Source organism: Gopherus flavomarginatus, chromosome 23 (genome assembly GCF_025201925.1).
Source record: "Gopherus flavomarginatus isolate rGopFla2 chromosome 23, rGopFla2.mat.asm, whole genome shotgun sequence".
Classification (NCBI taxonomy): Eukaryota; Metazoa; Chordata; order Testudines; family Testudinidae; genus Gopherus; species Gopherus flavomarginatus.
Window position 1 is genome coordinate 8845471 of NC_066639.1, and position 20017 is coordinate 8865487.

The 20017-nt window shown below is 46.5% G+C and overlaps 1 protein-coding gene and 2 long non-coding RNA genes across 13 annotated transcripts in view; 2 read left to right on the forward strand and 1 right to left on the reverse strand.

Moving 5' to 3' along the window:
• The window catches only part of LOC127039341 (zinc finger protein 436-like), a 782343-nt gene that overhangs the window by 497177 nt on the left and 265149 nt on the right, over window positions 1-20017 (reverse strand). Inside the window, exons 6-9 of the mRNA XM_050932819.1 lie at window positions 16597-16679; window positions 13171-13297; window positions 9151-9267; window positions 8433-8780 (exon numbers count right to left, since the gene is read on the reverse strand). Of these exons, the coding sequence (XP_050788776.1) occupies window positions 8433-8780; window positions 9151-9267; window positions 13171-13297; window positions 16597-16679 (675 nt within the window). The remainder of the gene's footprint in view (window positions 1-8432; window positions 8781-9150; window positions 9268-13170; window positions 13298-16596; window positions 16680-20017) is intronic.
• Window positions 1-20017, forward strand: part of LOC127039472 (uncharacterized) — a 591654-nt gene that overhangs the window by 497074 nt on the left and 74563 nt on the right. For all 11 annotated transcript variants that reach the window (XR_007770985.1, XR_007770988.1, XR_007770992.1 and 8 more), the window contains 2 exons: window positions 8218-8348; window positions 8433-8553. This is a non-coding gene — a long non-coding RNA (uncharacterized LOC127039472). The remainder of the gene's footprint in view (window positions 1-8217; window positions 8349-8432; window positions 8554-20017) is intronic.
• Window positions 1799-2850, forward strand: LOC127039500 (uncharacterized). The gene is made up of 2 exons (XR_007771066.1): window positions 1799-1877; window positions 1983-2850. It is a non-coding gene; the product is annotated as an uncharacterized LOC127039500 (long non-coding RNA).

Sequence of the window (20017 nt, forward strand, 5' to 3'; positions counted from 1 at the left end):
CTGTGCAAGTCTCAGATGGTCTGTGTGCAGGAGGCTCAGTACTGGAGAGCAGCCCAGGGGTAGGAAGCTTCTGTTTGCTATAATGGAGTTGAACCTGAATATTATCATAGCAAAGAGAAGATGTTAGACATTCTGTTGTACTGCTCTGCAAATCAACGGTACTGGCCTCTGGGCGCTATCCCACAGTGCACCATTGTGACCACTCTGGACAGCAATCTGAACTCGGATGCACTGGCCAGGTAGACAGGAAAAGCCCTGAGAACTTTTGAATTTCATTTCCTGTTTGCCCAGAGTGGCACAGGTGGTGATGCTGTCCCAAATCCAAAAAGAGCTCCACTATGGACTGTACGGGAGATACTGGATCTGATCACTCTATGGGGAGACAAATCTGTTCTATCACAGCTCCGTTACAGAAGACGAAATGTCAAAGCATTTGAAAAAATCTCCAGGCTATGATACAGAGTCCACAGCACAGTGCTGCGTGACAAGCGTAATGGAAAGCCAAAGAATCAAATGGATGCTCATGGAGGGAGGGAGAGGGTACTGAGGACTCCAGCTATCCCACAATTCCCACAGTCTCTAAAAAGCATTTGCATTCTTGGCTGAGCTCCCAGTGCTTGAAGGGTCAAAAACATTTTCCCGGGTGTTTCAGGGTATATGTCATCAATTTACACCCTTCCGCCCCCTGAAAGAAAAGGGAAAAAAAAGTTTCTCGCCTTTTTTCAATGTCACCCTATGTCTACTGCATGCTGCTGGTAGACGAGGTGCTGTAGCACTGAACACCAGCATCCTCTTCCTGGTGGCAGATGGTACAATATGACTGCTATCCATTGTCATCATCAGCCTGTGAGTGCTCCTGGCTGGCCTCGGTGAGGTCGGCCGGGGCACGTGGGTAAAAATGAGAATGACCCCTGGTCATTCCTGGCAGATAGTACAGAACGGCTGGTAACTGTCTCCATCATAGCAACTAGAGGCTGAGCTCCATCAGCCCCTCCCTGCCCTTTCAAGTCTAATGAAAAGATTCTGTACTGCCTGGACTATCATAGCAGCAGGAGGCTGGGCTCCTCTCCCTCCCACCGTTTAATGTCCTGCCTGGACTATCATAGCAGCTGGAGGCTTCCTCTCCCTCATTTTATCTCACTAAGAAGTCGGTATTTCTCACTCCTGCATTCTTTATTACTTCATTACACAAATGGGGGGGACACTGCCACTGTAGCCCAGAACGGTTGGGGGAGGAGGAAAGCAACAGGTAGGGTTGTTGCAGGGGCACCCCCTAGAATGGCATGCAGCTCATCATTTCTGCGGGATCTCTGGGGCTCTGACACGGAGCGGCTGTGCTCCCTGGTTCTCTAGTACACTTGCCTCATATTCTAGGCAGGACTGTGACTGCCCTGTTCCAAGCAATTTGTCCTGAATTGATACTCTCAGCAGTGTCCTGCCAGAGGCCAATTGTTACAAGGGTCGTCTGGGATTACAGCTGGGAACTCTCTGAAGCTCAGGATGCGCTTCCTCAGCTAGGGGACGTATGTAACTCACACACCTCCAGGGTGCGGTGCTGTGTCCCAGCTAGTGGCACCAAGATCACTTAGAGGGAGAGAGAAAACGAGTCTTTTCTACAGTCTTAGCTAGCAGCCAGGTGGCTTTTAGTTCATGCTGTAGAGGCCCATGCACTAAGCTCCTGAGTTCCCACTTCGACCTCACCCACTGACAAGTTACCAACCCAGATCTGTCAGCGTAACTGAGACAGCTGCCGCCCCAAGAAGGAGAAAGCTGCCATGACATGCCCAGCTGAGAAGAAGTGCCAAGCAGTGAGCTGACACTCGTCAGAGCTTCCTGTGATAAACTGCAAACTTTGGACAATAGCAGGGTGGTAGGAAGTGTTGCCCTCAGAGTGGCCTGGGTCAGAGCCCATGGGAAGCCCTGGGCTCCCCTGCCATCTGCTGCACCCTCCTGTCCCGCGGGACCAAAACCGTGACCACTAGGCGACATCCCCACGAGCAAAGGCCATCACCAGGCATCTGTCTTCGAAAGTTTGCAGAGGATGTGGAGCAGAAAGGGCAGAGAGGATGAGGATGGCTCTTGGGAAGAGGGAGGGAGCCTTATGAGAATGTCTTGTTTACCTCCATCAACCCAATGATCAGATCATTGATGCCTAGAATCTTCCCTGACGTGTTGTAATTGATTGGATCTAGATTTTAAAATGGGTACCACATTTGCAGATGGAGAAATGTCAGCGAGTTGAGTGGAAGGCCATTGCAAGCTCAGCTAATTATGCAACGTGGCTTATGCCCCATCTAACAAGCTCCTTAAACAACAGTTTCCAATTTTCATTTACATTGTTCTGTTAAGTGTTTTTCTCCAAAACACTTTCACTAATCATTTTGATCGCCTTGGGAAAGTTAGCCCTTTCAGTGCACCAAATATAAATATTGCTGGTGGGGACTGCCCTCTATTGGTCATAAGAACAGCCATACTGGATCAGACCAATGGTCCAGCCACCCTAGAATCCTATCCTCCCACAGTGGCCAATGCCAGGTGCCCGCGAGGGAATCGACAGAACAGGGAATCATCAAGCAATCCATCCCATTACCCATTCCCAGCTTTCGGCAAACAGAGGTTAGGGACACTTCAAGAACATGGTTTTATATCCTTGCCCATCCTGGCTAATAGCCAATGATGGATCTCTCCTCCATCAACTTATCTAGTTCTTTGGTGTTATAGTCTTGGCCCTCACAGCATCCTCTGGCAAAGTTTCCCTAGGTTGACTGTGTGTTGGGTGAAGAAATACTTTCTTTGGTTTGTTTTAAACCAGCTGTCTATTCATTTCATCGGGTGACCGCTAGTTCTTGTGTTATGAGGAGTAAATAACACTTCCTTACAGATCCAGACTAACACGGCTACCTCCTGATACTTCCTTATTTACCTTCTCCAAACTTGTCATCATTTTATAGATCTCTATCCTCGTCCCCCCTTAGTCATCTCTTTTCCAAGCTGAAAACTCCCCTCAGTCTTATTAATCTCACCTCACACGGAAACTGTTCAAGACTCCTAATTATTTTGGTTGCTCTTTTCTGTACCTTTCCCAATTCCGATATATCTCTTTGAGATGGGGGACCAGCTCCAATATTCAAGATGGGGCATACCATAGATTCATAGACAGGCAATATTATATTTCTGTCTTGCTAGCCATCCCTTTCCTAATGACTTCCCAACATTTTGCTCGCTTTTTTGACTGCCGATGCACATTGAGTAGATGTTTTCAGAGAAGTATCCACAGTGACTCCAAGATCTCTTTCTTAAGTTGTAAGAGCAAAATTTTGACCCCAGCAGTTTAGATGTAGAGTTGAGATCATGTTTTCCCATGTGCATTACTTTGCATTTATCCACATTGCATTTCATCTGCCTTTTTGCTGCCCAGTCACACAGTTTGGTGAAATCCCTTTGTCACACTTCGCACTCTCTTTTGGACGTAACTAACTTGAGTTGGTTTGTATCATCTGCAAATGTTTCCATCTCACTGTTTTTACCCCTTTTTCCAGATCACTTAGGAGTATGTTGAACAGTGCTGGACCCAGTACAGACCTCAGGGGGACACCACTATTTACCTCTCCATTCTGTAAATCAGAGCCTTTATTTCTTGCCTTGAACCATACCTATCCCAGAGAGGACCTTCCATCTTATCCCATTTTGCTTCAGAGCCTTTGAGGAGAGACCTTGTCAAAGATTTTCTGAAAATCTAAGTATATTATATCCACGGGATCACCTTTATCCACATGCTTGTTGACTCTCTCAAAGAATTATAGTAGATTTCCGAGGCATGATTTTCCTTTACAAAAACCATGTTCATTCTTCCCCAATGTAAGCAGGGGCAGACTCACCTGGTGGCACCTCCTGCTGATCATCTTGGGAATTAGCTCTCCAGATGTCAGAGCGCCCACCGCAGGCCGGTGATCTGCCTTACTGCAGCTGGCCCTGTCACTCCCAGGACTCCGGTGCCCCTTTTAACCTGACAGTACCCCCTGGCAGTACCCCTAAAGTTATGGCTCTCCCCATCCCAGGGGAACCTCCACCCACTATCCCCACTTCACCTCAGTCTTAGCTATTACCCAGTCTCCATCTAGCCCTCATTCACTGGGGCAGACTGCAGTATGAGGCACTCATCACAGGCAAAGGGGGTTTTGGCCCTCAGCTGTTTACTTTAGAGTAATGTGGCCCTTGCCGCTTTACGAGTTGTGCAGGCCTGGATTAGGGTATTGCGCCACCCTGTGAGCATTTCACGTCCCTCCTCAGTTTCACATACCGACACAATTTCCTTTGCTGTTCGTTACCTTTCTGTGTCTCTAGTTTGACCCAGGGCATTCAATTCCATTGAAACCTTCTCTCCTGCAATGGCAATGGTCAGACAGAGGGGACGTGGCCACCTTCAGCAGCTCTGAGAATGAGATAGTTACTCTCCTCTTTCTTCAAGCTGCTGTTGCTATTCCATAAACATGTACCATGGAATAAAAAACTGAGTTTACTCCAGAGTGAGGAAAGAAAGGAGCCACCAACTCCCCGAAATATCTCTGTGCCCCAGAGAGAACCTGCCCCTGCTATTGGAATCACTGATGTGCTTCAGCTACAATGGGGAAAGTATCTGCTCTCATTGGGGTAAAGCTCAGTGGTAGAGTGTTTGACTGAAGATCAAGGGGTCCTTGCTTCAAATCCAAGTGCCCTCTAATAAGCCTCTTATTTTCTTATTTTTATTTTTGAAAAAAGGTAAAACATTTTCATTTCCATTCTCCATTATGTTCAGGAGCTCCACTATACGGGGATGCTTGAAATGAATGTAAACACTCAACATTTCACTGTTCAAATGCATAAAAACCTAGCAAACCTGACCATCAGCTGAAATCAGTTCCAATCCTCTAAGTGTAGAGTTTATGTTTTCATCCATTAAACAAAGCGATCATAGGAATGTACATTTGCAGATCCCTCCTGTCCAGGGCTGTGCTGTGCAGAAGAACAAGAGCCACGTCCAGTTGGGGTTCAGGAGTCTGACAAGCAAAGGCAACTTGGTGCAGGATAAAGTCACCAGCACTTTGGCTCCTTCCCATTCAACCAGCAGCTGGGCCTCCAGAACAAGGCATGATAAGATGACAGTGGCTGTGAGCAGGAAAATAGCCCCCAAGAAGCTGGATAAAGCTGTCAAGAACCTCAGGAAGGTCACCATGCCCATGTCTAGCATGTACTGACTGCAGCGGGGACCAAAAAGGCAGAGAAAAGCCCTCAAAAGTTCTAAGCTGCCAAGCCCCAGAAGGTGATCAAAATCCTACCTAAAATCAAGACAGGATACGGCTAATGTCATCTCCAAAGCCAGGGCTAAGAAGGTAACACTAAGAAAGAAGTGAAGAGATTTCCATTGGGATGAATCCTGCTCTTTTATGAATCACCATGGACCACTCAAAGAGATCCAAGTCCAGCAGGACAAACAGCCTCATGGACAGTATAATGAAGTGGTGGCAGCGGGGAGACGTGTTTCTCTTCCAGAGGGGAAGTGCTGTGTTTTGTGTAACACCTGCCAGGTGAGTGATGCACTGACAGGGCAGCTGCCCATAGCTCCCATATGAGCTAATTCTCTTCGATCTGCTTCTGCCGTTATTTCAGAGCCTGCACTAGTGGGAGTGTGTCCCTATCACTTCACCAGCTGTAGAACAGGCTCGGTCTGCACCCCAGCTCTGATTAATCCCACTTTTTAATGTATTCCTACTGCGATACTTTCCCAGTTCTCTGCCTCATTCTAACATTCCGGTCAGAGACCGACTATGGGGAGGAATGGACTAATTTGCGTGACATTCAGTAAGTTGCCATATTATGTGACTGAAACCTCTGCTGGAGGTGGGCAGGAGTCTGTTACATACATAAAATAGCTAAGCTTTATCAAACTACCTGCTACACATTCAAACCTTCCTGTACACACACAATAGAAATTGGGGCACTGAGAAATGGCAACTTGCCTGTAACACAGATCATTGTTTTCTGTACTTCCAGAGGCATTGAAATAGAAGTATATTACCTTTCAACAGCTGCTATTTCATGATCAGCAGCAAAGCCTGTCAATTTACCACCCATAGAGCTGATTGTTTCTAACTGCAGGGTTAGCCAGACCATTCAGTAACATCATCAGTCTGTTTACAAAGCCTTTGGTTAGTGACGAATCATGAGACTTATCCCTTCCTGCTGTAATTCCACTGACTCCAGGGTTCTCTTTCCCCAGTTCTGGTTCCAAGAAAAGAAAGAAATTAAAACAACCTTCAGAACTAACATGCTGTGGGAAAGTGGAAATGTTGATAGCTCAAATTATTCAGTTTCTTCTGTGTCTTGTGTATGTCTATCTGCTTCATGTGTGTGACCGGTGGGGCTTTTTGTTTGCCCCAGGCAGGTTCAACCCTGTCAGATTTATCTGTGGGGAGGGGCCAGAGAAAACAGACACTCTGGCCTTCCAGGCTGGGGTTAGGCAAAGGAATAACAACCCTGTCCCATAAAAAACAAAATATGTTACAGAAACAGTGGTAGGAACAGTGCTAGAGAAACTGGTTAATAATCACAATGCCCAGGCTTGAAGCAATCGGAAATACAGAATTCAAAAAGCAAAGCTCAGGGGAGATTTGGGGTTATTCTCTGAGCTTAGCCATGTGCTATAGCACAGGGAGCACTTTTGGAAGTCTCTCACCCCACAACTGGGGAAAGGAAAATGATTCTTAGGTTCTAGCACGGATTGAAGGAGGACAGTTATGGGGAATAAGGGACTCCCTCTGACTTACCCTAACTATGTCTGTTGTTACAGAGGAGGAAATGACTTTTTCCCTATCCCTGCCCTGTTCCTGTTCTTTGTTATAGTTCAATATATTTTAAGTGCGGAAAATAATAATAAAAATATCCGCTCTCCAGCACAACCTGAAGCAACATCAGAACAACTGGGAATGAAACAATTTGTTCCCCAAGGGAGAACTCGATGACTAACAATTGCTTTGAAATGGGGGAACAGGATAACCGTGATGCTCAGGGTTAGTTTAGACTAGGAAAAGTGATGGAGTTTAGGTCAGGTCAAGGGGAAAGCTAATGCCAACCACTGCACCTGGGCTGCATCTGCACTACAACTTTTTACATTAAGATCACTAACTTGAGCAGCTAACGTCATGTACAGTCCTAGTGGATGGAAGGCACAGGTAGTTTTTGCCTCACTGTACCTTGCTGGGATCAAACCTCTCCCCCTACTTGAAACTCATGAACATTCCTGGCTGGAGGGATACACACTCCTATGACTCAAAAGGAAAGGAGTTGATAGAAAAGATCATAGGACTGACCCCAAAGAAGGATGAGCTGCAAAAGGCAGAAGGCGGCATCTTATCTGGTGGAGCTGAGACACCACGGTGAAGACGATGCAAAAATCACTATGTGCGAATTAGCTAATGTGATTTTTTTTAAAAAAATTCGTTTTTGCCAACACTAGTCAAGGGATTTATTACAATTCTCTCTTCTGTGCATTTTCTGATGTCTAATGAGCCTTGAGCGCTGATTGAAGCTTTGCCCGCACTCTGAGCATGAGTAGGGCGTCTCTCTCGTGTGGATTCTCTGATGTCTGATAAGGTATGAGCTCCATCTAAAGCTTTTCCCGCACTCTGAGCATGTGTAGGGCTTCTCTCCTGTGTGGATTATCTGATGTCTGATAAGGAGTGCGCTCCGACTAAAGCTTTTCCCGCACTCTGAGCATGTGTAGGGCTTCTCTCCTATGTGGATTCTCTGATGTCTGATAAGGGTTGAGCACTGATTGAAGCTTTGCCCGCACTCAAAGCATGTGTAGGGCGTCTCTCTTGTGTGGATTCTACGATGTGTGTTCAGGGTAGAGCTCCGATTGAAGCTTTTCCCACACTCAGTGCACATGTAAGGCGTCTCTCCCGTGTGGATTATCTGATGTGTGATAAGGAGTGAGCTCCGAGTAAAGCTTTTCCCGCACTCTGAGCATGAGTAGGGCTTCTCGCCTGTGTGGATTCTCTGATGTGTGATAAGGGTTGAGCTACAACTAAAGCTTTTCCCGCAGTCTGAGCATGTGTACGGCGTCTCTCCTGTGTGGATTCTACGATGGCTGATAAGGGTTGAGCAGTGATTGAAGCTTTTCCCGCACTCAGAGCATGTGTACGGCGTCTCTCCTGTGTGGATTCTACGATGTACAATAAGGTCTGAGCGCCAACGAAAGCTTATGCCACACTCAGTGCACGTGTAGGGCGTCTCTCCTGTGTGGATTCTACGATGTGTGTTCAGGGTAGAGCTCTGACTGAAGCTTTTCCCACACTCAGAGCACGTGTACGGTGTCTCTCCTGTGTGGATTCTCTGATGTCGGATAAGGTGTGAGCTCTGAGTGAAGTGTCTCCCACACTCAGTACACGTATAAGGCGTCTCTCCTGTGTGGATTCTACGATGTCTGACAAGGGTAGAGCTCCAACTGAAGCTTTTCCCACACTCATGGCACATGTAGCGTGTCTCTTCCAAGTTGATTCTGCCGCTTGTTATAAGGTCTGAGAGGCTAATAATGTTTCCCTCTGGCCTCCCCTGAGTCTCACAGGCTTTTGGTTTTTCTGGGAGTGCACAACTCCTGGAAACATTCTCTTTGGATCTTCCTGATAACATTCCATGTGCTTCTCTTCGCTCAGCATCTTCCTGATGGGGTTTCTCCTCCTCATTCTCACTCACCATCCCATCACCTGATGGGAGACAGAGAGAATCCAGACACAGGTCACTACCTGCACCGGAAAGAAAGAAAATCTCAGAGAGAGGAATGGAAAAAAGGGATGAACAATCCAAAATGTGTGTGGGAGAGATCAAACCTATCAGGAGCTGATTTTCCCCAAAACCTTCCCCAGAGGAGAGAGGAAGGGATCAGTTTTGGTCTGCATCTCACGAGAACACTCAGAGGAAAGTGAGATCGCGGAGCTACCTGCTGCCAGTTGTCAGTCAGAATAGGAGGGAAGCCATGAGTGACATCTGCCATTATGATTCCGCATCTGCAGGGAACAATCTTGAACTTGGAGAGCTCACAGGGACTTTGTAGGGCATCCCAAATGTTTCCTGCATTCCCACACAGTTGTTCAGTTGGTTTAACCAAGTCCTCACCTGTGCAGGTAGCTCTTGGAAGCACTTCTTTCTCACAGCCCTGGAGGTCTGGAACCCACGGCTCTTCCCCTCGTTCCACCTGGGAGATCACATCAGGTTTCGAAACTGGAAACCCTACTGCAGGCAAAGAAAACCAGGGAGGTCAGTAGAATTTGTGGGATACTTGTCACAAAGAATAGTCCATGGTTTTAACTCCCAGCTGATTGTTAAGCAGTAACATTGCAAGGCCAGCTTCCTTGGCTCAAAGAGGCAGGAGAGTTATTATGATTATAAATCATATTCATTACATTAGTGCTAAGGAGCAACTAACAGTGGGTCCCCATTGTGTTAGGACAAGTACAAACACAGAATAGTAGATGGCCCATGCCCTGAAGAATTTACAATCTAAATACACAAGACAGGCACAGAATGGGATAAAGGACAGAACCCACTGTTAGAATAGAGATATTCAGGCCTGCCTGCAAAGCCTATAGTTTAAGAACTTAGGGGTATTTTTATCACTGAGATACTTACAGGAGTATGAAAACAAAGAATCAAAATCACTGTCTGTATTTGTAAGGGCCTTCTCTTACCGTGACAGATTGAGGCCTTGTCCTTAGGCGAAGACCTTTGGCTAAGCAGCAGGGGCAGCCATAAGTTGGGAAGCAAAGGGTCACATCCTCACATACCAAACGAGTCACACAAATAAGGTGCTATTGGGCTGTGAGGAAGATGATCCTGTCCTGATAGTGTCCAGCACTACCAGATAAAGAAACAGATCTTAAGATGGTTAAAGAAAACTTAGTTTGATAGCTGACTGGTTTGGCAAGAAATCACTACTCAATGCTTGTGGTTGTGAAACTCTCATTTTTGTATTTTTTTATCTTTATGACCAACGCTTTACAATGTTAATCAGTCTGATTCTCTAATTGTTTTTGTCTGCTGTATAATTAATTTTGCTAGGTGTAAGTTAATTAGGTAGTGGGATACAGTTGGTTAGAGAATTATGTTTCAATGTGTTAGGACTGGTTAATTAAATTTCAGTACAATGATTTGTTAAGCAAAGGTACAGCTGAGAATATTACTATACAAACTGAGTCAAACACGAGGGGGAACAGGAACAGGGAAACAGGGCAAATGCTCTGCGGCATCAGAGCTCATAGACTCATAGATTCTAGGGTCAGAAGGGACCAATGTGATCATCTAGTCCGACCCCTGCACAAAGCAGGCCACAGAACACTCTCCATCCACTTCTATAACAAACCCCTAACCTATGTCGGAGTTATTGAAGTCTTCAAATTGTGCTTTGAAGATCTCAAGCTGCAGAGAATCCACTAGCAAGTGACCCATGTCCCACGCTGCAGAGGAAGGTGAAAAACCTCCAGGGCCTCTACCACTCTGCCCTGGAGGAAAATTCCTTCCCGACCCCAAATATGGCAATCAGCTAAACCCTGAGCATGTGGGCAAGACTCACCAGCCAGCACGCAGGAAAAAATTCTCTGCAGTAACTCAGATCCCATCCCATCCAACATCCCATCATCGACCACTGGGCATACTTATCTGCTGATAATCAAAGATCGATTGCCAAAATTAGGCTATCCCATCATACTATCCCTTCCATAAACTTATCAAGCTTAATCTTAAAGCCCGATATGTCTTTTGTCCCCACTAATCCCCTTGGAAGGCTGTTCCAGAACTTCACTCCTCTAATGGTTAGAAACCTTCATCTAATTTCAAGTCTAAACTTCCTAGTGTCCAGTTTATACCAATTTGTTCTTGTGTCTACATTGGTACTAAGCTTAATAATTTCTCCCCCTCCCTAATATTAATCCCTCTGATATATTTATAAAGAGCAAGCATATTCCCTCTCAGACTTTTTTTGGCTAGACTAAACAAGCCAAGCTCTTTGAGTCTCCTTTCATATGACAGGTTTTCCATTCCTCGGATCATCCTAGTAGCCCGTCTCTGAACCTGTTCCAATTTGAATTCATCCTTTTTAAACATGGGAGAGTAGAACTGCACACAGTACTCCAGGTGGGGTCTCATCAGTGCCTTATATAATGGTACTAACACCTCCTTACCTTTGCTGGAAATACCTCGCCTGATGCATCCTAGAACCGCATTAGCTCTTTTAACAGCCATATCATATTGGCGGCTCACAGTCATCCTGTGATCTACCAATACTCCAAGGTCCTTCTCCTCCTCTGTTGCTTCCACCTGATGCGTCCCCAATGTATATCTAAGCTTCTTATTATTAATCTCTAAGTGCATGACCTTGCACTTTTCACTATTAAATTTCATCCTATTACTATTACTCCAGTTTACAAGGTCGTCCAGATCTTCCTGTATGATATCCTGGTCCTTCTCCGTGTTAGCAATACCCCCCAGCTTCGCGTCATCCGCAAACTTTATTAGCACATTCCCACATTTTGTGCCAAGGTCAGTAATAAAAAGGTTAAATAAGATTGGTCCAAAAACCGATCCTTGAGGAACTCCACTAGTAACCTCCTTCCAGCTGGTAAGGGGGACATGAGGAAAATGCTCTGCGGTGTCAGAGCAGATAAGTGGGACACGCCACCGAAGACCCCAGGCAACCTTAATCCTCTGGGCAGCCCCGGGTGACAGTCATTCTCTTGTCTCTGTTGGGTATTAGATTGATGTAGGTTACTCCCAGTGAGTCCTAAATGACCCATTCGTATCACCCCATGACAGCTACGTGACAAAACACCTCACGTCTCCTGCTCTTTATAATCATAGCAATACCAATCCCAGCAGGAAACTGAGGTGTGTATTGGCATCATACAAGTATCACCAAAAGTCCCACCTCTATCTCACACACACTGCTCACAGCCCCTGGAGAGAAAGCAAAGCACAGGAAATGGACATTAGTCCAGCAAACACAGTGGAGGACAAGCTGCAATCCTCACACACTGGTCAAAAAGGAGACGCATGTGGGTCGCTATCCATAGAGAGGGGCTGGCTAGAGGCCTGATACCTGAGGGGCCATTCCTTGAGGAGACCATGGAGGCAAGTCCAAGGCTTAGCTACCCCTGAACTGTGACATTGCAAAAGCACATTTTGGGGAATTAGGAAATCTAGTGACTCAGGTGAAATGGGAGGGAGAATTAAACTCCCCCAGTGGGAGGAGAAGGCTGGGGAATTAAACGCTAACATTCAGGAGCAACAGCCTCTAATTCTTCTGGAAAAGGAGAATGTAAGAAACAAGAACTTGGCTACGTAACCTCAGGAGGGACAGGTTCAAAGATCCAAGGAGCCTGGAGGGAAGACAGCTTGTGGCTGCTGTAGATGGGGAGAGGGGGACAAGACTCTCTCCAAACCCTCACTCTTCTTGACCCTGCCCTGATTTTACGATCTACGAGCTAGTCTCACGTCTTGTGGGCAGTTTTATACTTGCTAGAGGTAAGATGCCATGATCAGAGTATTACTTATTATTTTGGAACATGTGTGGAGGCAAAGAGGTGAGCATAAAGAAATGGGTTATTAAGGGCAGGTTGACACTACAGCCGGGATTGACGCTCTGAGATCGATCTAGCCGTGGTCGATTTAGTGATACGATTTAGTAAACGTAGCCTAAGCTTGCTACAGTTCAGGGCCTAATATTAAGTTGAGGCTTTGCGAGAGTGGTTATGCTGAAGTCTAGGATTTACCTGAGGTTTGGGTAGGGATTCAGGGTTAAAGTCTGGGATCCCCCACAGCTCTAGATCCCCAAATCTTTCCTCCCTCCCACTGACCCACCCAGCCCACTTCCTGGGTGCCCTTCCTCCACACTCCCGTCTCCTTTTTCCCATTACTCGCAGCCAGCACCACCTCACGGCGCCTTGGGAGCTTCTTGTGTTCCCTCCTCATCCCTTATTACCTCCTTCCTCCCTGCTGCCTGCTAGTGTATGGGAGATAAGGAAAAAAAGGGGGACAAAGAAACTTGTCAAAACTTGAATGATGAATAAAGGTATAAAGTTATTACTGCTCAGGTTCTTTAGAGAGCCCACAGCTTATAATAACCCAGGGGACAGGACTCCTTACCCAGCGAGGTCACCCTCTCATAGTTCTCCTGCATGACATCCCTGTAGAGGGCTCTCTCAACAGGGTCCAGAAGAGCCCATTCCTCCCTAGTGAAATACACAGCCACCTCCTCGAAAGTCACCGGATCCTGAAAGAACAAGAGTCCAACACTCAGGACCTGCTGCCCCACTTACAACCCCACTATTCATGGAACAGCAGCACCAGGTAAATGGAAGCTCCAGGAGGCACATGTTAACAGAGTCCCACCTCACCTTGCCTAGAGCAGCCAGGAGGAAGAGAGAACCTTTGTGTCTCCCAGCTGACAGACGGAAGCAGGGTCATCACATTTATCAAATACCTACTAGCCAGAGCTTAATATAGGAGATGGGGCTGTCTCTGGAGCCTGCTGGTAGCTCCCTGGTAGGAATCCCAACACTCTCCAAATTAAATATATGGAAGAAAGGGGAAGTCAATAGTAAAGGATAGAAGTTCGAAGTTCAGAATTGTAGAAAGTTGCCAAGGGAAGCTATCAGAAATCAATGATCAACCAATGAAAATAAGAAGGAAGTTTTTAAAAGGACAAAATTAATCCTAACAATGGTCCAGATAACTAGAGTTTTGAAAGACCTGCTGGAGGAGCATGGTGGACTGTTAATGTTGATTTTAATTGGGACTTGGAACACTTGGGAAATTCCAGAAGACTGGAATAAAGCTAATGCTGTGCCAATATTTAAAAAGTATAAAAGAGATGACGCAGCTAATTACAAGTGTGTCAGTCTGAAATCGATACTGGGCAAGAGAATGGAGCAGCCGATACTGGATTTCATTAAGAAAGAAAGGAGAGTAATATAATTAGTACCCATTAAAAAGGTTTAGACACAATAGATCCTATCAAACTAACTGGATATCCTTATTGGATGAGATCAAAAGTTTACTTGCAGTTAATAGTCCTGATGTAATATATGTAGGCACATGAGTTGGTTCAGCACAATATTTTGACTAGAAAGATACAAAATACACAGGGCATACATTAAATAAATTAAAAACTGGGATTTTAAATAGGGAACCATGGTCGAGTGGATTTCTTTCTAGCAGGTTCCCGCAAGGATTGGATCTTGGCCCTGTGCTATTTAGCATTCTTATCAGTGACCTGGAAGAGAATATAAAATCATCACCGATAACGTTTGCAGTTACCACAAAGACTAGGGATGGGGGTAACTAATGAAGTGTCAGGAGGTTCAGGTTTCAGCACTGGGAGTCTGGGAAGTTGTCCCAGCCCTGGCTGAAGGGTTATTTCCTGTTCCACAAAGAGGGGAAGTTTCATTCCCAAAGCCTGTGCCTTGAAATTAGAACCTATCTGACACTACAGCCCATATTCAACATAGTGGCAGGATTATAATATGATTAGGACATGACTCATTTTGTACAAAGTGTCTCATGTGTAGTGTCACTGGAAAAGTTATGATTTGCTGAATATGATTATCTTACCTGTGTTATGGATATTGACTCTGTATCTATCTTTCAAATGTGCTTACTCTGGGTTAACAGCCACAACGAGCCTTTCAGGTACAACAATGAAGAAGCCAGACAGTGTTCGTGGCTCATCAACAAAGACAATGGACTGTGGAAGAGCTTAGCCCTCCTGTGAACGGTTCAGCCAGCCTAGGAGTCATGGCTACTGTGACTCAGCAGGGCATGCTAGGGCATCTGACCAGACCACATGACAATGAACTTCATTTTGCTACCTGTATTTTTCCACAAACCGGACTGGGAACTGAAGTTAGAACAAAGGGTTCCTGGCATATGGAAAAGCTACATAAGGTGGAGTGTGACATCAGCTCTTGGCCTCATTCCCCGCACAAGAGAACTCCTGGAAACACCTGAGGAACAAAGATCGAACTGGGGGAAGTGCTGGTTCCAGGGTAAAGGGATTTCTAGCTTGGTATGGAAACTTGGTGGACTGCTTGTGTCATCAGTCAGGGTGAGAAATTGCTAATTCAAATTCTATCCATCTAGCATGTTAGGCTTGGTTTGAGTTTCCGGTTATTTGCTAAGTAATCTGCTTTGATCTGTTTGCTAACACTTATCGCTGGGAAATTGGCTGTTGTCTTCTCTCTCTCCTTCAGTGGCTTAGGTAACGCACTCAGGTAAATTAGTTGGCTGCATGGAGCCACCTGCTGTCGTGTTGGGTGGTAACAGGCCCTGGAGAGGCAGGCTGAATCTCCAGCAAAGCAGTGTGAGAAGGGCCAGCCCGGCTTGAGGGTTAGAGGGCACAGCGGTTCCCAGAAGCCCCTCAGACTGCATCCCGGGGTGAGAACCCATCACACCCTAGAGTACACAAGTCTCAGCAGTTTTGTCACATCCTGTCCCCTCTTTTTCTCCACTAAAGATATTTCCTACCTCCCACCACCTCTAGCAGATCCCACCAGTGGTGAGCTTCAGCCGGTTCGCATGAACAGGTTGTGAAATTTACAAGCCTTTTTAGAACAGGGTGTTCCAGGACAACTGGTTCCAAAAAAGCTTTTAAATTTAACAAAGGCTCGGGTAGTTGTCCACCCAGCCCTCAGCCCACCTCCCCCTCTCCTCTGAAAGCTCCATCCTCCTTCTCCTCCCCATCCCCTGCTTCCTGCGAATCAAATGTTCTCGGGAAGCCTGAAACAAGCAGCAGGCAGGTAACCTGGGCCGGAGGGGGGGGGGGAGGGAGCGGCGCACGTGGCTCAGTCCGGCTCCACCTGAGTGGCTCCCCCTTGCCCTGGCCGAGCATCTCCAGCCGGGTCCCATCTAAGCACCCCTGGCTCGGGGCTGGTCCCGGCCAAGCGGCTCCGACCCAGCCCAGCTCAGGCCCCGCAGCACCGGTCCCGGGCGAGCGGCTCCAGCCCGGCTCAGGGAGTTGGGTCCTGCGGCGCCAGTCGCGGTCCCGGCAGAGCGGTCCCAGTCCTGGCCCCAGGCAGTGTGGTAAGGGGGACAGGGAGCAGGGAGGGGGTGTTTGGTGGGTTGTGGGGGGTGGATAGGGGTCAGGGCGATCAGAGGGCAGGGAACAAGGGAATTGAAATGGGGGCAAGGGTCCCAGGGAGCTGTCAGGAAGGAGCAGGGATTTGATGAGGTGGTGGGGGGGCAGTCAGGGAGAGAGAGAAGGGATGGTTGGATGGGGCAGAGGTTCCGAGGGGGCATCAAGAATGAGAGGAGAGGTTTGATGGGGTGGCAGGGGGCAGTCAGGGACAGGGAAGGGGGGGATGGATCAGGGGTCCCTGGGGGGGCGTGTCAAGGAACAGGGGGGGTTGGATGGGGCACGACCCCCAGGGGGGGAATGAGCCCCTCGTGAAGTGAGGAGGAAGGAACCTGTTGTTAATATTTTGGCAGCTCATCACTGACTCCCACCCTCCTATACATTTAACGCTTCTCTCCCTCCAAGCAGAACCCACCACCAGCTCCCTGAGAATCCCTTACATGAGCCAGCTCCATTGCAGCCATTGCCTTCCCCCTGGGAGGATGGGATGATCTGGAGCAAAACGTGGATGTTATTCTGTAGCCTGCCAGGGTGAGAAGGGCAATGTGAGAGAATTCAGACAGGGTTTCTCTCCTTTCCACATGTTGATTCCCCCCAGGATTTCCCCTGCTAATGGACATTCTAGGTTCTGCCACACTGGGAAGCACAGAGTGACCTTATTCTACTACAGATCTAGCCCCCTCCTACCAGGGTGTAACCCTCTGACACATGGTGAAACCCACCCAGCAGCAGAGTCTCTCTGTTACACTTATCAAGTTTGCAGGTGATACCAAGCTGGGAGGGGTTGCAAGGACTTTGGAGGATAGAACTGAAATTCAAAGTCATCTGGACAAACTGGAGAAATGGTCTGAAGTAAATAGGATGAAATTCAATAACGACAAATGCAAAGTACAGCGCTTAGGAAGGAACAATCATACAAAATGGGAAATAACTAACTGCCAAGGAAGGAGTGCTGTGGAAACAGATCTGGGGGTAATAGTGGATTAGAAGCAGAATATGAGTCAACAGAGTTACACTTTTTTTTGCAACAGTAAGTATCATTTTGGGATGTATTAAGCAGGAGTATTGAAAACAAGACACGAGAAGTAATTCTGCCGCTCTACTCCGCAGTGATTAGGTCTCAACTGGAGTAGTGTGTCCAGTTCTGGGGACCACATTTCAGGAAAGATGTGGACAAAATGGAGAAAGTCCAGAGAAGAGCAATAAAAATGAATAAAGGTCTAGAAAACATGGCCAATGAGGGAAGATTGAAAAAACTGGGTTTGATGAGTCATAGACTCATAGGTCAGAAGGGACCAATATGATCATCTAGTCTGACCTCCTGCACAAGGCAGGCCACAGAACCCCACCCATTCACTTTTATAACAACCCCTTACCCAGGACCGAGTTATTGAAATCCTCAAAATTGGTTTTAAGACCTCAAACTGCAGAGAATCCACCAGCAAACGACCCGTGCCCCATGCTGCAGGGGAAGGCAAAAAACCTCCAGGGCCCCTGCCAATCCACCCTGGAGGAAAATTCCTTCCCGACCCCAAATATGGCGATCAGCTAATCCCTGAGCATGTGGGGCAAGACTCACCAACCAGCACCCAAGAAGGAATTCTCTGTAGTAACTCAGTTCCCATCCCATCCAACATTTCCCTGCAGAGCATTGAGCAGTCCCATCTTGGTGGTAATCCAAGATCAATTGCCCAAATTAACGATCCTATCGTAACATCCCCTCCATATACTTATCAAGCTCTGTCTTAAAGCCAGAAAAGTCTTTTGCCCCTACTACTTCCCTCGGAAGGCTGTTCCAGAACTTCACTCCCCTAATGGTTAGAAACCTTCATCTAATTTCAAGTCTAAACTTCCTAATATCCAGTTTATACCCATTCGTCCTCGTGCCTACATTATTACAAAACTTAATTAATTCCTCTCCCTCCCTAAGGTTAACCCCCCTGATATATTTATATAGAGCAAGCATATCCCCCCGCAGCCTTCTTTTGGCCAGGCTAAACAGGCCAAGCTCTTTAAGTCTCCTTTCATAAGGCAGTTTTTCCATTCCTCGGATCATCCTAGTAGCCCGTCTCTGAACCTGTTCCAGTTTGAATTCATCCTTCTTGAATATGGGACACCAGAACTGCACACAGTATTCCAGATGGGGTCTCACCAACGCCTTATATAATGGTACTAACACCTCCTTATCCTTGCTGGAAATACCTCGCCTGATGCATCCCAAAATCGCATTTGCTTTTTTAACAGCCGTATCACATTGGCGACTCATAGTCATCCTGCTATCAACCAATACCCCAAGGTCCTTCTCCTCCTCTGTCGTTTCCAACTGATGCGCTCCCAACGTATATCTAAAATTCTTATTATTAATCCCTAAGTGCATGACCTTGCACTTTTCACTATTGTATTTCATCCTATTTCTATTACTTCAGTTTACAAGGTGGTTCAGATCTTCCTGAATAGTATCCCTCTCCTTCTCCGTGTTAGCAATAACCCCCAGCTTTGTATCATCCGCAAACTTTATTAGCACATTCCCGCTCTTTGTGCCAAGGTCAATAATAAAAAGGTTAAATAAGATCGGTCCCAAAACCGATCCTTGAGGGACTCCACTAGTGACCTCCTTCCAGCCTGACTGTTCACCTTTCAATACGACCCGCTGGAGTCTCCCCTTTAACCAGTTCCTTATCCACCTTACAACTTTCATATTCATCCCCATCTTTTCCAATTTGACTAACAGTTCCCCATGCGGAACCGTGTCAAACGCCTTACTGAAATTTAGGTAAATTACATCTACTGCATTTCCTTTATCTAAGTAATCCGTCACCTTCTCAAAGAAGGAGATCAGATTGGTTTGACACGATCTACCTTTAGTAAATCCATGTTGCAATTTGTCCCAATTACCATTGACCTCTATGTCCTTAACTACTTTCTCCCTTAAAATTTTTTCCAAGACCTTACATACTACAGACATCAAGCTAACAGGCCTATAATTACCCGGATCACTTTTATTCCCTTTCTTAAAAATAGGGACTACATTAGCAATCCTCCAGTCATACGGCACAACCCCCGAGTTTATCGATTGCTTAAAAATTCTCGCTAACGGGCTCGCAATTTCACGCACCAGTTCCTTTAATATCCTCGGACGGAGATTGTCCGGGCCCTCCGATTTCGTCCCATTAAGCTGTTCAAGTACGGCCTTTACCTCAGTTGCAGTAATATTCACATTCCCGTTTATCATCCCTCCATCATCGCTAGACTCCTCACTAGTCTTATTAAAAACTGAGGCAAAGTACTTGTTTAGATGTTGGGCCATGCCTAGGTTATCCTTAACCTCCATTCCATCCTCAGTGTATAGCGGCCCCACTTCTTCTTTCTTTGTTTTCTTCTTATTTATGTGGCTGTAGAACCTTTTACTATTGGTTTTGATTCCCTTTGCAAGGTCCAGTTCAATGCGGCTTTTAGCCTTCCTCACTTTATCCCTACATGTTCTGACCTCAGCAAGGTAGCTTCCCTTACTGATCCTGCCTTTCTTCCACTCCCTGTAAGCTTTCTGCTTTTTTCTAATCCCCTCTTTGAGTTGCTTGCTCATCCAGTTTGGCCTACAACTCCTGCCCATGTTTTTTTCTCCTTTCTTGGGATGCAGGCTTCCGACAGTCTCCGCAGCTGCGACTTAAAGTAATTCCAGGCCTCCTCCACATTTAAATCCTCAAGTTCCTCCGTCCAATCTACTTCCCTAACTAATTTCCTTAACTCTTTAAAATTAGCCCTCGAGAAGTCAAAAACCCTTATCCGAGATCTACATTTGTTTATCCTTCCATCTAGTTTGAACTGAATCAGCTCATGATCACTCGAACCAAGGTTGTCCCC